The sequence below is a fragment of the Nothoprocta perdicaria genome, unplaced genomic scaffold (assembly GCF_003342845.1).
Source record: "Nothoprocta perdicaria isolate Ctin4 unplaced genomic scaffold, notPer1 scaffold_0, whole genome shotgun sequence".
In the NCBI taxonomy this organism is placed as follows: domain Eukaryota; kingdom Metazoa; phylum Chordata; class Aves; order Tinamiformes; family Tinamidae; genus Nothoprocta; species Nothoprocta perdicaria.
The window spans coordinates 12644057-12660600 of record NW_020454092.1 but is presented as its reverse complement, the minus strand read 5'-3'; the positions used below and the strand labels follow the sequence as shown (position 1 = coordinate 12660600).

Genomic DNA, 16544 nt, shown 5'->3' with positions numbered 1-16544 from the left:
ATACGGGAGGGGAGGGAATGGGCATTTAGTGAGCATGGACAGGCATGCCTAATTGTTCTACAGACATCACGTGGGATGGAGGGGGAAATAGGTTTCCAAGCCCATTTCCGTGTTGCGTTATCACGCACTCAGCCAGCCTGCTTCTATTTTCCATAAAGGTCACGTTGCAAATAATCAGATTGAGTCTTGCATTGCACTTTTAACCATGAAAAGGCTGTGCAAGGAATAAAATTGTTGAGCTTGCTGAGCTCAGTTGTGTAAAGCACATTGAAATCTTCAGATGTAAAGTGCTGGGAAAAGGGCAAAAAACTATTATTTATTAAGCAACAATCATAATTATTATGGCAGAGCAAAATGCTCATAGAAACACTGAGGTGAATACTTTTCACTCCAGGAGAAAATGTAACAAAAATATCCACAGGAATAGGCGGGGAAGAGAAAATGTGTCGGGTGTCTCTGCTCGGAGAGCTGGCTGAGGAGCAAGACCCTGCACGAGCCGGCCAGAAACTGGGCAAGGGGCATCTGGCTTGAGTTACAGCAGCAGCTTCAGCAAGGGGTCTGATGAACTGCCATTAAAAATATGACAATGCTGTAAAAGGGAGTGCACTTTGTTCACTGAAAGGTCACTGCTCTGGGGAATATATTGCTGTGTGGAGATCACAGCCCGTGTCCCTTCCTCCCTGCTCAGCCAGCGCGGCTGCCCACTGACTGTTCCTCCACAGCTGCTACCTCAGACCCGCTCTGCTTCTGTTCTAGGTCCAGATGTGTCTGCCCAAGGCAGCACTCCGGGTCACCGGCTCTCACTCCCCGGCCTGTCCGTGTTGCCTGTCACCCAGGCATCTCCTCTCACCGAGGCATCTCCTCTGTGGGGCTTTGCTTGGCTGCAGTTGCCGCTGACCCTTGAGCACTGGCAGGGCCCCTCTCTGCTCAAGCGACTTGCCCAGCCAGCACGTTTAACTGACCATGCTGCTGTGGCTTGCAAAGAAACGGGTTCCCTCTTACCTAGCCTCTCTTCAGGAACCCTGGGTTTTGATCACTGCTTGTTTGACCACTGTCCTCTGCTGGAAATACCCTCGAACTTTGATTGCTGCTATTTTAGCTGTTTTAATATTATATAAGCACAAAATGTCCTTTTTAAAGGCTTCAAGTCTTGTTGCTCCAGGCCTATGCCAGTCATTCAGAATTATTATTATTTACACAAGGTCCCTACTGCAGCGAGCATTGCATAGCTGCACACAGCCACCTCAGTGAGCTCCTACCCAGTCTGGGCCTGGGCTGCCACCAAGGCCTCAAGCCTAAAACCCTGCCAAGGCCGGGAAAGGGATGCTAGGGACAGAGCCACACTCCTTTCCATTTTGGGTGATGGCTCCTTACTGAAACTTTGCAAATAAAACTTCAGACTCTAAGCAAGTTTTCCCTCTGCCAAATTCAACACAAGTCTGGCCTTTCAAAAGACCAACAAAGTACAGATTTTTGCAGTAATGCCAGTTCTATTTACCACAGCCTGACCTAGTAGCTTGGAAGTCGGGGGCAGAGGCAACATTCCAGTTTAAAATGGCCTTCCTTTAAAGGCTGCAGGCAAAGCCAGAGTGAAATGTGTTCATACAAATCCAAAGGCTTAGGGGAAGCAGTGCCATTACACTCCACTCCTGGGGATTGCAGGGAAATGACAGAACCTTTTTTTTTCCCACGCTAGGTCCAATCTCCCTTCTCCTCTTCAATCAATTTCTCATACGTCCTGAATCAACTCCTTGGATTTTTGTTGCTAAATTAGACAGTAAGCTCTCTGCATTAGAGAAATCACTTCCTCCATATGTTTCCATTCCCTTCCCCTCCCCTTGCAGCACCACCAAGTCCCAAATCTAATCAGGGCTTTGAGGCAGCACGGTACCTGTGGCCACGGACCGCGAGTGGATGCGCGCACCTCCGTGGTGGGAAACGCGGCTCTGGATGCAGCATCTCCAGGCGTGTCCGCGCTGGCGTGACATGGATGTGTCCTGCATCCCTTGCACAGGCCATGCTGCCCACACTGCCCTGGCCTTCCGTGCTGCTCGTGCTCCCCTGGCAGTGCCCAGGCTGCCCGTGGCCCCCCATGCCCGGCAGTCTGAGCAATGAGCGCAGCGGGAGCAGCCGTCCCAGCTCTGCGGCCACCGACACACAGAGCCGTCGGCTCAGCAGCAGAATGCTTCTTGAGGGTTGTTTTTCAGCCCAGTTAGTAAGATGAAAATAATAGCTTCAAGGAAAATGCATCCATTTTCCTTTACAAATCCCTGGTGTGGAAATGTTTTAACTTTTAATGAAGTCCATCTGTGCAGGCTCGGAAGGATTCTCAGAGGTGAGGCGCTGGTATAGCCTGCTCCTTCCTCCTCTTTCATTGATATGGGAAGCCCTGAGCACTGCCTGGATGCTCTTTCTCAGCACCCAGCATCTTCCTTTGTAGCCATGAGAAATATGCTGAAGGTGCTAAGGAGCCCGTGCTTCCCAACGCGCACCCCACGCTGGTTACCTGGCAGGCTGCAAAGGGAGAACGCGATCAAAACCCAAATCCTAAGCGTCAAGGGGCAAACAAATAACACAAATATTTAAAAAGAAAAAAACAGAAGAGTCTGTAAATGAGATCAGACAGAGCACTTCTGGGAATTACATAGGGTGAAAATTAATACTGCTGCTCATGGAAGTACTGGACAAGCAATGCAGTGAGCGGCCACCTTCTTGGGCATTCACCGTAAGAAGGTCAATGAGTGTGAACCCACCATGCAGCAGTGGTGCAGCTGCAACACTTAACTCCCCTGTAATTTAGCATTAATTAACGTCTTCTCTCACAAAGATGTGGGTACTTTCTAAAGATCCTGCTGGAAGTCACTGAACCTTTTAATAACAACACTGTAGGACAATCGCAAGTAGAAAAGCCAGGGATTCTTTTAATGTGCACCTCAGGCCTGAGAAATTAAGGCATTTTCATATTTTCCTTGCTTGTTAAAGAGATAAATACTGTCCTTGGTTTGACTGACTTTGGGATGTCATTAACTATTATAGTAATGATATCATATTTTGTTTGTAGAACATTAGATATCAGAAACTGCAAGCATAAACACCATCTAGGACATAGCATGTACAGTGATTTTCATCTGCTAATAATTTATGGAGTATCCTGTCTTTTATATACAGCAGGGCTTTATCAGGCTCAGGCAGGCTGGAGACTGACACTGTAAAGATTATGTGCAATAAAAAGGCTGCTTCCAAAAATTTATGCATAGAGAAAGTGATGGTTAACAGCAAGGCGTATGTCTAAGAACATGTTTTCTCCCTTGAACATCGGGATCCTCTCCCATGTGCAGCCCATCCAAGGACCATACCCAGCACAAACCAAGGAGGGGAAACTCACTGAGCAGCAGGCCAAGTGTAAAATTCAGCACACTCCTCAGTTTTATGGGTTTCACATGCTAAATAAAGAGCATAAATTAGAGAGAAAACAGAAGGTTTTAAGCATTTCCACCTCTTGAAGCTACTGTGCCCATATCCAGCCATACCTCCATAGAAAACAGGAGCGATGAAAGTCTGAGCATGTCACAGAAAACAAAACAATCCCAAATACTGCAGCAAAATGGTTGGGTGTCCACACAGACCTGTGCAACAACCTGGTAACTAAGCCCTTTCCCTTTGAGTGAAAAATGACAATCTGGTAGGTGTTTTAGTACAGCTTGCCTGAAAAATGAACTTGCAAGAATACAGGGAGTTTAAAGCCATCCGTAATTACATTGTGAGAGTGAAATGAGTGATTCCATTGCACAGATATAGCTTCATCTTCTGAATATGCTTAATTGGATACTTCAGCCTTCTGAAGACTTTTATAATCCAAATTAGGCTGCAAAATAAAAAAGCACTCCCCCACCATAAGCAAAGACGACAATAGCAGAAGCCACCCCTAAAAGCAAACACACAGCATGTGAAGACTTAATCATTCTCATGCCCTCTTTCTGTACTAACCAGGGCATACACAGCTTTTAAGATTGCATTTTTTTTTCTTCAAAGGAGAGAAGAAATGAAGGTGAGATCTTACTATTAAACAGTTCATCTACGATGTGGAAATTAAATTTGCTTCTAACTTCCTAATAAACAACRGGTAGCACCAGCATAAGAATTTTTTTCTTCTTGGGAAAATTAAAAACTACATTTCCTAGGGCTTTCTGACTAGTGACTCTAGCTATAAGAGTTTCATAGGAGGAAGCCTGCTTTTTTCTTGCTGAAAGCATATGCAGGATTTAGCCCTTGTGTTTCTCCAAGCTAACCCAAACACCTGTAATGTAGGGGGAAAAAAATGTCAAGAAACTGTCCTAATATAAAACTTAGTTCTTCTGGTATGTTGAAAATAGTTTTAAATCAGCGATACAACTACCATTAGAGAGTCATTTTACATGARCTGCAGCTAATTTCCAGCAGGTGCCCAGTGTGAGCCATTAATACCCAGAGGCTCAGTCACTGATGCAGAGAAGATGGATTAGGACATCTCCAAAAAGCTGTTCCATTCCTCAGTTTTTAAAGATACACATTCCAGAGCAATGTCTAAATATCCGCTCCCCCACTTGCTGAGCACCTTTGGATCATCAAAGCGTGACCTGTTTTGTGTCTCTCCACCAAAGGTTGGTTTAGACAAAGAGGATTAAGCACCCCTTGCTCCCAATTAAAATAATTGTGACACCAAGTTAAGGAGTTTAAGGAGGAAAGGAATTCCAATCCTGCCCTTCTTTCAGCATTTGCTGTAACACCATATAAACAGCAAAAATGAATTTCCAGCAAACCTGAATCAGACCCACAGTGAATCAAAGACGCCCTTAAACTCAATTTGCTTGTTTTTGAGCAAAAAAAGGCCGTGTCACACAATGCAGAAAGCGTGATCTGGGCGTGAAGCCAGGGACACACTCTGGGCAGGCAGAGTGACCCCCCTTGGCAGAGGCTGCTCTTACCTCGAACGTAGAGGTTGGCCGGGGCCGAGTAGCGGGTTCCCGCGCTGTTGGTCGCGACACACTCGTATTTGCCTTGGTCCGACTCCTCGCTGTTCTCTATTTGCAGAGCTCCTGTGCACAAACAAGACCACAGAGATGATTCAGGTTATGGCGGAGCTGGGCACCAAGCAGACAAGCCTCAGAAGATGAAGGCCATGCCCCACACTTTGAAAGTATCTTCCTGGATAAATATATTGTGCTCTTGCTCCCTGGACCCACTGGGTACCACCATGCAGCCGCAAGCCACAGCGCTTCTGCTGGCAGGTGCTTCTGAAGTTTATTATTGTTAATTTTTTAATGCACGGGGAACCAGTTACTGATGCATTTCCAGCCGCCCCAACTACTTACATTCATTGCTTCAGTAAAAGGAAAAAACATACACATACACACATATTAATTACAGCTTGGTATGGGACTCCTGTCTAATAAAAGGACCTTTAATAAGCCTTTAATCAAAACAGCAGAGCACAAAGCCCACTAACTGCAGCTGTTTGTTTCTTATCTGCTACACACAAAGCCTTGCAAGTACCCAACAAATTGTGGCCTTCCTGCAGGCAGAGCCCCATCTCCCCCACCTCACCACCCTCCTTCCCACAGATGCTCCCTTCTCAGAACCACGTGGCCTTCTGTGAACCTCCTCCGTGTCAGTGATCTCCTCGGCCTTTCAGCTTCGATTACAATGATGTAAATGGTCCAAAATTCCGTCTGTGACATGAGAGATGTACACAAATGCAGTACACACGTCCTGCSGCGCGGAGCCCCCGTGAGAGCCGCCCTCCCCTGTGCTCAGCACCAGCTCCAGGTTCCCCAGGGCCTGACCCCAGTCAGTRATTGTGCTAATCACCCGAGCAGCCAGGATTGCACACAGGGAGGCCTACGAGGGGCACCACGCAAGCTGAGCTAACGTGCCTTTCATCTGCTCGCCGGGCCCGGCCGTGCCCAGTGCCAGCTGGCCTGCACGGCTGCTCTTTCATCCAGCTGCTTCTCATCCAGCACGAAAGACTGGTCACATCTAATCCCCACTAACTGGGCCCCATACGGAGGCTGAAAGATGGTGAAGAAAAAGCAAGAGGTGGGATGCAGACGGCAGCAACCTGGCACTGCCAGGCACCGAGTGGCTGCTGCTCAGCCCGCTCCCCCAGGCAACGCAGGAACCGTTTCCGAAGCACCGCCGAGCGCTCAGATCCTGGTTAGGGTTGCTTGTAAAAAGGGTGCTCTGCTCACAAACCATGTACTGAACTGAGAGAAAATATTAACTCCTCTGCTTGTAAGGATCTGAACTCATTTCCGCCTGCCACGGTTCAAAATGACCACGGAGCATGGCACTCAGAACAGCTGCTGAAATTCCCTTCTCTTTTCTTGCAGGTTCAAGCTGTGGAGGTCAAACTCACTTTTTCATATCATCAGAACAGAAGGAAAACTAATGTGAACCAACCACAGCCACCTACATTATTCAGAAGGATAAATTGCGACTGTGGCGTAAGTCTATAAGTCATGGGGAAAAATGAACTTCCCCGGGTTCTGCCATTTAACAGCAGTGATGTGCAGAGCCCTCCCTGCTGCTGCATTAGCGCCGGAAAGGGGGCTGCAGGAAGGCAGAGAACACTCGGCTGCAGAAGTCCCTCCACCTACAGGAGCTGCCMTCCTTCCCTAGATGCTCCAGGGAGCATCCTTGGTGCTGTCCGGACCCCCTCAGCCTGTGGAGCTCTGCTGCTTTCTCCAGGGGGAACGACGAATATCTGCACGTGAGAAACGCCTGCAAGTGACAGCGGCGTGACAGGCGGCGGAGCAGCACGAGGCTTCCTGGCAGCGACCGGCTGCCGAGCACCGGAGCATCTAGCAATGGGAAAGCCCTATTAGGTTATCTCGAGCCTCCCCGGGGGCCAGGGCAGGATCGCTCCCTGTTGTAAATGTACTTGTGCTCTGTCCAATCCCATTTTAAATGTGCTAAGTGATCGGCCTTTCACCACTTCCTGCAGGAATTTATGCCACGGCCTGGTTATGCTCTCTGTCAGGAGGATCTTCCTGGAACTTGCCGTGCGTTCTCCCCTCCTTCCTTTCTGTTCATTACTCCGTGGGCACCGCTGGCATCGGAGCCCGCTCTGCACGCTCGCACTGGGCTCGTCTGGCAGCAGCGGTGGCTGCAGCACGGAGCCCGCGAGCAGCAGCCTCTGCGGCTCAGCTCTCCATGCGGCTTGGGATTCTGGACAAGCACCCGCTCCATGGCTTTTCCTCCCCTTTCCCCCAAAGGCTGGTGACAGGCAGCGGCATCTGCCTAGGAAAGAGCTGGCAGGTAATTCCCAGGTAAGATCCCTAGGTAATTCTGCAGTGAGGACATACCTTTTGCTGCATCCCTTTTAGACACCTAACACACGACACCAGGATTTATATCCTTTATATACATGGCATCCTGGGGTCACCATGGCTCTTAAATTTGTCAGTTGGCCAAACTACTTTTTTTTCCTCTCTAACATCAGTGCTGGGGAGAGAAGGAAACAACAGAAAAGGATGAAGAAAATGAAGGCAGGAGAGAGCTGCAGATTATATGTCATTATTGCCTGTCAGTTCAGCAGCCAGAGCGCACACAGACTGGTTATGGGAATCACAGAACAAACATGAAACTTATGTCAACAACTGTCTACAAACTGCTCAGAGACATTCGGCAAGTGCTGTATTTGGGTTGGCCTCGCTGTCCAAACTATAGCACGTCAGGAGCAAGAAAGAAGCCAGAAAGCAGAGCGAGGTCAAAGCGAAGCCTTCAACTGAAAAGAGAACCAGAAAATAATTCATAGAGAGCTCAGCATAGCTAACAGCTAGCAGAAACAGAAGCATCARGGCACACTAACAGCAGTCGCAAGGGCTATAGAGGTTGTTTTCTCAAAGGACAGCCTACAACTAAGCCATAGGCAACAGAAGGGGCAGGGTATCTGAGGGGTACTGACACTTATCAACAAAGTTTGGCAACTGAGACGTAGGCAGGATCAGAAAGTCGGAGACAAAAACAAAACGAAAACCACACCACACACCTGAGCCTTGGGAAAAACTCCTGGACTGTGAAATGCTCCAAACGCAGGAGCTTGGCCATCCCAGAGAAGAGCTCTTGGAGAMGCTCTAGGATGAATGGACCCACATGAAAGGTAGAACCAAGTCCTGAGCAGCTGCCACCTTAAGGGTTGCAGAAGCGGTATCCGAAGACCCTCAAGAGCACAAGGAATTCTTTGCTTTGACAAGAGCAGAGACCTGGGAACGCAGAGACCTGATTTCTATTCTAGCTCTGCCAAGTGCTCGTCCTGCAGTCTGCTGTGCCTCTGCAAACCAGGGGAAGAAGGCTGATTTATTTTCGTACCATAGAGTGGGATTTATGTTGCGAAAGTCGCTGAGTAAGGTCTTGCTCACACAGGATATTAGAGCAGACTTATCTGGACCCCTCAAGTGCTTCTGAGCCAAGTGCCAGCTCCTCATTTGCGCGGCAGAGCCCTGACGYGCAACCAGGCAGCGCCCAGCTCCAGCAGATGAGCGAGGACCATTTACACACAGGGACGGAGAGGGGCCGCGAGCAGCTCGCAGAGGGGTCTGCAGCAGGACCCCGTGGGGAAGCTCTGCCTGCCAAGCTGCAGGAGCAGCCCCGGGCACAGCGAGGCCTCGGCAGCGGCGCGGGCAGCCGAGCCTGGCTGCRCTGCAACGACACGTCGGTGTCTCACATGGATCAGATCCGGGCCTGATAACGTGTCTCAGTGTATCAGAGACTGCAGCTCCTCAGCAAAACCCCTGGCTGCTCTCCAGCAGCAGGGAGAAGAGTGACAAGGCTCGGGAGCTGAGGGCAGAAACACGTCCCGCTGACAGACAAGTCCCTCGTAGCTCCTCTGTGCTGGTATCTCCCTGCCAGTCCCTTCCCTCCTCTCTGAGATTCTTCTTTTGCTCTTTAAATTTAGGCACTGACAACAGCCCCGATAGCAGCTCTCCAAGATACTTATCTATTCAAATATACTTGTGCTCAGACAAAATCCTTAGCTGCAGTGACAGTGCTTAAATGAAGCATTTAGAAAGTGCACAGTGCAGAGCACGGGGAGGCAGATGGTGGTCAGGGCCCTCCCTGGCAGGCCCGTGGGGAGCCCTTGGATCTGCTCTGCCCCAGAGGACTTGTCACTGCTTTAGGTGACACATCAAATATAAAAAGCTCTGAGCCACAAACTGATCTCTGTGAAATCCTGCTCCATCAGGGAAGGAAAGCACGAACAGCCTCTAAGCATGAGACAGGAGCCAAGCTGGACAGCCCTTGGGGCTCTCCTGGTTGGCTTGGAGCTCTGTCCCTCACACTGGAAGCAGCTCCCTGAAGCTTCATAGAGCCAGAGGACACAGGCTGCTGTCACAACACTGATCTAAGGACAGAAAGGACTTGCAGTGCAGATGGGAATGAACCCAGCTACTGGACCAAGGCCCTTTCTCTCAGGCAGCTGAAAATAGGTGTATTTTCCCCATCCTGCATGCTACAGCATGTGGCTAMCCCAACCTCCATCTCTCTCCTCCTACCCCATCAACACCCTCTGCAGAAATACCACCTGACTCTTCCTCAAGCAGCATTCTTAGTCACTCCTTCAGCTAGTGCTCAGAGGTGGATCCCAATCCCCTTTTTGCTAAAAAATCACTCCCAGAAAAAGGATAATCCTTCCAATAAAACCTGGAGATCTGTGAAGCAGGGGCCAGAGCTACGACAGCACCAGACAAGAACCTTGAAGTGTGACCGTGGTGGAGAAAGGGACAACATGAGAGCCTGGACAGCAGAAGGGTTGGAATTTGCCACCCAGGCTGCTCCCCAAGACGGAACCAACACCTGTTATGGGGCCTGTAACAAATGCAAAGAACCAAAACCACTTAAGAGACACTAATAATAAAAATAGCATTTCAGCATTTCCCATATTCATTAGGTTTTTGCAATTCATAAGAGTGGCACCTCCCAGCTGCTGCAAAGGAAGGCACCTCGCCTCCGCTAGCCAYGAGCGGTGCCAATTATGCAAACAAGATAACTACAAATATATTTTCATTGCGAGTGCTCATCAGGCTCCTCAGGCCTGTGAGCCCRGTGACGGGCACACAGGGGCCTGCTGCGGATGCCAGCGCGGCTGGGAATCCCTCTCGCGGGCAGCGGGAGCGCCGGGGCGGGGAGCAGAGCTGGCGGCGGCTCCAGGCCACGGGAAGCAGCAGGTCGAGGACGCTCTGATCTCGCGGGGACCGGGAGTCTCCGGGGCCTCGGTGTCGGCAGCGAGCCCCGCGCAGCAAAGGCCCTGCGCCTGTCACGAGTCCAGCTGAATCCAGGCAGTCAAAAACACGGCAWTACAAACCTTTCTAGGCACTACCCCAGGCAACCTTCTCCCCAACACTGTCTGCTCCTGCAACACATCTTTCCAAGTCGTTTTTTCTTCTTTTTCTTTTTTTTTTTTGTGACTGAAAAAGCTCAAGAAACAAGCAAATCCTAGCATACACAAAGTGCAATCAGATGTACAAACACACACTCAGAAAAGCAGACAGCGAAGACACTCTTTTAGCTCCCTCTAATCTCTTGGATAGCTTTACACCCCAGCATGCAGGATGGCACGGAGGTACCGGAGCTAAAGCAGTTTGCTTGATACTGGGAAGGGTTTAGCTGCCGCTGTACAGCAGTCGGAGCGGGTGTTTACCTGTCTGCTCCGACAGACAGCTCTGACACCCAAGTGAGCTGATCTAACGTTCACTCAGACAGACCTCTGCTACGCTGACGTCTGTGGGGAAGAAATACTCTTATGTACAGGAACCTCAGAGATTTCCTGTGGTGACAGAACAGTAACAAATAAATCTGACTGGAGAGGCATAATGCTTGTGATGATGATGTTGCCTTACCTCCTCATGTGCATCTGATATAATGCCTGTCTGGTCCAGCACCCACCTGAAACACAACCGTGCTCTGCTGTCTCTTACAGCCCGGGGCAGGCAAAAGCAGCCAGGTTTCACTAAAGGTTGAGCTGGTTCGATTCCAACCCAATGGAAATGAACATCTGATTTTCTGCTTTGAAAATAACTTGCTCAAACACAGAGCTGCTGATATGATCTGCTGGTCACCCCAAGCAGCTGGCTGTTGCCTAACGGGATGGGTGCTCGCCAGCTCCATGTCTTCCTGATGCACAAATAGAGACTTTAAGATTAAATTACTATCCTAAATTATTATGCAGGGTAGCCCCTGAGGGGTAAAGAGTTAAGCTAAACTCCGAGATCTTCAATTATAGATGGGATCTTCTCCCATTTTAGAGAAGCCAGAGGTTTCTTGGGCCAAATATGTGGGGTAAGATCAAAAGAGGTGGTTAGTCAGATAAATCTCATCCTGTTTGGTAAGAATTGCACAGCAGAATTTTACCTGGATTATTCTCTTGCTAATCCCATATCATTTCCTGGAAGTGGGTTTTCCACTGGGCCTGTACAGGCTCCTTGACTAAGGGCTGAATTTCCCCAGATCCTCCTACACCCATCTTCTGTCAACACTCACACTCACAGTGGCAATTAAACCAACCCAACGCCACCCCTCTCCCCAAACCTTGCTACCAAAAGGGATCGTTAAGAGTCGTTAGTTCACCCTTTCTTTCAGACAAACAAATGGTTTCCAAAGCATCCAACTTACCTTCCTGAGGAACAAGAGTGCAGCTGGGTATAGAACATGGCAGAATAGTCACTTCCACATGGACATAACCTCACCATTATACAAGCACTTTCATCTAATCTGTCGTTATCTTYAGAAATGCAATGACCTCCGTTTTAAATAAAAGGCATTAGGCTGACAGAAATCCTCTGGGAGAAGCCAGAGAGCAGCACATGGCTCCTGTTTGCTCTCCCAAAAATGTCATCCCTGACATTCAAACAGGACACATATATTTTAAATAATGTCAAGAACATTCTTAAAATACCTCATCAGGACTCAAACGGGGGTGGTGTGTGGGGGGGGAGTGTGCGGGGAGCTTATGCTTTATGAGATGRATGGTTCTTTCCACAGAGATGCGGTCGCTTCCCAAGCAGGACGTATGGAGCATCCCCGCGGTTCTGGTGCTGAGTCACTAATGTCATCAGGCACGGCGGGAGGGAAGGAGGGAGCGCGGGGAGGCGGGAGCGCGCGGCGGCCCTGGCACACCGGGCGCAACGCCGGCAGCTCCGGGCGCTCCRCTCCGGAGCATTCAATCTGTCATTCCGCTTTAGGATTTGCAATAGGAATAGAAGACGAAGAAATAGTTTAAGGAGCTTGTAACATCACAGCTGTCAATCTCTGCGCGTTCCGAGGGGAGGAATGACAGATATGTAAGCCCATTCAYATCAAAATACGGTTTGCAGTCGTTCTCCCTGACCCAGATTTGCTACAGAGGCAACTTAATGCAAATACACATCAAACGGCAATTCACATTTGCTCGCAAATCACTTAACGGGAGCTGAAAACATTAACCCCCAGCAACAGAACCAGTTCCAAAGAGTCAGATTATTAACTTCCAGCAGTGAGTCAGTGAAAAGGGAGAGGGAAGGGGAGAAGGGGGGAAACTGGACAAATGAGGCTGTGTCGATCTGGAGGTGGTAGTCATTTTCTATCAAGAAATCCAGGGGTCAGTCAACAGGGGTAACCACAATCACAAGAGAACTCCGAAGGGCCTTACCAAGCAGCACTGATTAACACACTAAAGTTAATCTAAAGGGACAACTTTAAGTGTTTAGGCTAGAAAAACAACACTCCATTCGGAAAGTCATTACTGGTGCATACAGGCTGTGAGAAACTGGCCTGAGACTGTRCACACCAGGCTGTCAAGCTGTAGGTGGGTTTAATTAATGAAGCCTTAGAGCAGCCAGATGCGTTTCTGATTCATTTACTCAAAACAAATCTTTATGCTACAAAGCAAGACCAGCTTGTTCGGCGCAGGAAAGGGGGTCCTTGGGCCTAGAGCAGCGGTTCTCCTCTCTGCTGCCATGTTAGAGGGTTTGTGCACTTGAAAGGCCATCACAAAACACTTGGACAAAGCCACTGCTCGTCCCAGAGCCAGCTTTGCTCAAGTTTTTGGGAATTCATCTCCTTGTGATTAGAGTTTCATGCCTGTCAGCAGCAGGAGCGAAGCGTCTGGCTGTTCTCTTGTGAAAATGTTACCTCCTTAAGCTCACGCCAGAGCAATCCAGCCAACTCCCGCGGGACACGGAGCTGCCGGGGCCGCGACCGCGCCGGGAGCTCCGACACTCGCAGGAGAAACCAACCCTTCCATGTGGCACAGGCCGGGCGCCGCTTCCCACCTTGCAAACCTTCCTTAAATAACCCCCTTCCAACAGTGCCGAACCGCAATGGATGAGTCTACAAGAAGTCACGCGAAAAAATCAACCAAAATAAACACACTGGCGGGAGAGTGCGGATGAGCGAGAGCGCTGGCAGAGTTAGGGCTGAGAGTAGAAGCTGGAGATGAGAAACACTGGAGAGAGGACAAGGCAGACAGGAGATGGAGTGACGTGACAACTGGAGGCACATTTCAGCATTCTTACCTCTGATCGGTGTACCACCTGGTGAGGTAATTTGAATGCAAATAAGATTAGAGAGAAGCATTAGTACAGAGAGGAAAGGAAGAAAATAATAACTAAAAAGCAGAAAGTTTCTTTTTCTTTTTCTTTTTTTTTTTTTTTTTAAGTTAGATTTTGTATCAGCGCGACAGGAGTAAATAAAAAGCAACTGATAGTGCAATAAAAGTCAGAGTGACACTCTCAGGAGGTTAGTAAAGCTCGTGTCCCTTCTGGGAGGGCAGCACCCAGCCCTGCAGCGGCCACCAACGCCACCAGCCTCGCCAAGGGGACGGGGCTGCAGGGGTGGCCTTGCTGGCTGCCCTCACCCACTTGCATTCACCCCCATGGCTGTTGCAAGCAGCTGAGATGGAGGACACGCTGGGAGATGGTGCAGGGCCCTTTCATTCCTTGCGGGAGGAAGAGGAGGGTGCGTGTGGCGCGGGGCCGTGTGTGCCCGTGGGTGTGCGGGGCGGCAGGGGTGGCAAGCGCATGGTCGCGGGCACTAGGTGCGGTTTGGCTTGGAGGTTAGAATGACCAGTGGGACAAAATCCGCTCGCTTCAAGAAGTTAAACTGAGGGGAGAGCGCAACGAATCGCTTTGGAGCCATTCTCCACATTCGCCTAAACCTTGCTTCAGGTTCCCTCTGGCAAAGGAACTGGTGTCATGCAGAATTAACTCGACATACAGGAAAGAGAAGTAGTTTCTGGTGCTGTAACAATGGCCCAGCAGCCAGACCGCCGTCATTCCTGCCCGATTGGGACGTTAGCTGCAGAAAGCAGGCCTGACYCCTCTTTAAAAGGCACCAGGGATAATTTCACATGCCATAACGAAGAGCATGTTATRAAGAGGGCTTCTCCCTGAATGCCATTCAGCTAATCTGTTGCAACAGTCTGCACAGGTTYGTTTTGCGGGGTCAACGTGTTTAGCAAGTGGAGGACCCAATGGTCAGCGTCCTGAGGTCAGTGCACACTCAGTAACGATGCACCATTCAAGGGGAGCTGCTCCAGCTGGGCAAATTGGCAGGGAACCCTTCTCGTCCCCACTTTTGTCCCCTTGGTCTTATTTTGCACATATGAAGGCTGTTAGTACAAGGGAGAGATTCATGCATATTGAATCTGTAGGCAGTTCATGGTATGTGTTGGTTTTATGCAGATTTGTAGGATCTGAATACCAAGCACTTACCAAAGAAAACTGAGGAGTTTAAACAGACAGAAAAACAGGGTTAAACAGGACACAGTGTGTCAAATCATGTTCAGTGTATTGATTAATAAATACCAGTATGCATACAAGAGTGTCGTGTATCTCAGATTTACAGCTCATTCCATTATCCACAACAATGATCACCCCATGGGAAAGAAAGACAGAAAAGAACTTCTGTAAATACAAAGAAGGCATATTTTAAGCACGTTTAACTCGCCTCTTAGAAAGTAATTACAATATTTATACTTATTCTTTTGCTTTCCTAACTACCCTTCCTTTAGGCAGAGTCCTTTCTCTGAGCAGGAGCAGCAATTCAAACTATTCATTTTAGAATTTCCTCCGCCTAGACAACATTACCCCATTTTAACTTTATGTCTGGTTATATTTTCTGATGTTTCCTATCCACAGATGACTGAAGCTTCAGGAGAGATCCTGCAGTCACTGAATCTGTGGGTAATCTCTTCCGTGCTATAATAAATCTGCTGCTTATTTATCTATCTTAGTAACTACTGTTACCCTTGACAGAGCAGTTCTACCCATACTCGCACGGAATAGCGCAGCCTTGGAAAACAGGGTTACTTTGCTTTGCCTCTTTGGAAAGTTTGCCAAATGATATTTTTGTTCTGTTTGGTCTAGGGCCTTCCCCTGCCCCCTTTCACAGTTCTCAGAGTTAAGAAAAGCATCAGCACAGTGTGTCACTTCCCACGGGAACAGCACAATGACTTCAAGCCCAAGCCCAAGGGGCAGAAAACAGGACTCTCTCATCTAGCTAAAACAGGGTGTCTTGTTCTGTCCTAGCACTGGAAAGATAAGCAGCACATCTTTAAGTGGACTCCCTGCAGAAGCTAAGCCCTTCCTCTAAAGTGCCACTGTCTACACAGTGCTCCAGGAATAACTGCACACTTCAAACAGATTCCCTAAGATACAAGTGTGACCAGCTCATTTTTTTCCTGCATTAAGTCCCAATCCTCCTGGCCTCCGGATGTCAGCAGCCCTGGCGGGAGGCGCCAAGACTCGCTGTATTTAGCTCCGGGTTTGTTCTGGGTCTCTCTCACCTTTGCGTGGTCAGGACATTCACTCTGAGGGATCCATTACAGAGGGGGCACAAGGCTTTTCCTTGAGTCTCCCTCACTTTGACCCAGGCTCCTGCTCTACCCCACACCACAGGACAACGCAGCTCTTGGGCACCCTCTCAGGTGTCCCTGCAAAAGCAGTGAATCCCAGCACACAAGCCACAGGAGTGACACCACGGGAGAGACAACTGGGTGACAGAGGTGCCATCACTTGAACATCGCTTTGAGACCAACTTATATCCTGCTTTTTCCCACTGTGGAGGAGAAGTTCTGTTAGAAAAGAGGCTTCCACCTGCTAATAACAAACTCATCCTGGACCTACCAATATGGCACATTTTAACAGGAAYCTAAACCACCCCAGAAGCCCCAAAGCAATATAAAGCAGTGAAAGCAAGGCTCTTGCTGGCCACAGTAGGGCACTAGGGCAAGGGAGCACTGAACCCAAAAGAACTTGGTCAGAGCTTTCRTCTACTTCCTAAGATAAGAGTATGGCTCTTTGCCACCAACTGATCTCTGTGCATCCCATTCTTGCTCTGTGTGTATCACAGACAGGCCAGGATGGACAGGACATTTTCTTCTAGGCTGTAAAACTTCAGTTGTTCATCTACTGGCCATGATACTGCTTTAGTCTCTTGCCCAGTCAGTCCCTTCTTGAGACAGCACCCACTCTTGTGTGTCTTTCCTAATCCCCTTGGAAAATATTGCCCTGATCCCCATTCTTTACGGC

At 49.0% G+C, this 16544-nt stretch overlaps 1 protein-coding gene across 1 annotated transcript in view; it reads right to left on the bottom strand.

Moving 5' to 3' along the window:
* Positions 1–16544, bottom strand: part of PTPRF (protein tyrosine phosphatase, receptor type F) — a 259306-nt gene that overhangs the window by 77275 nt on the left and 165487 nt on the right. Inside the window, exons 6-7 of the mRNA XM_026033302.1 lie at positions 13530–13547; positions 4965–5075 (exon numbers count right to left, since the gene is read on the bottom strand). Coding sequence (XP_025889087.1) covers positions 4965–5075; positions 13530–13547 — 129 coding nt within the window. The remainder of the gene's footprint in view (positions 1–4964; positions 5076–13529; positions 13548–16544) is intronic.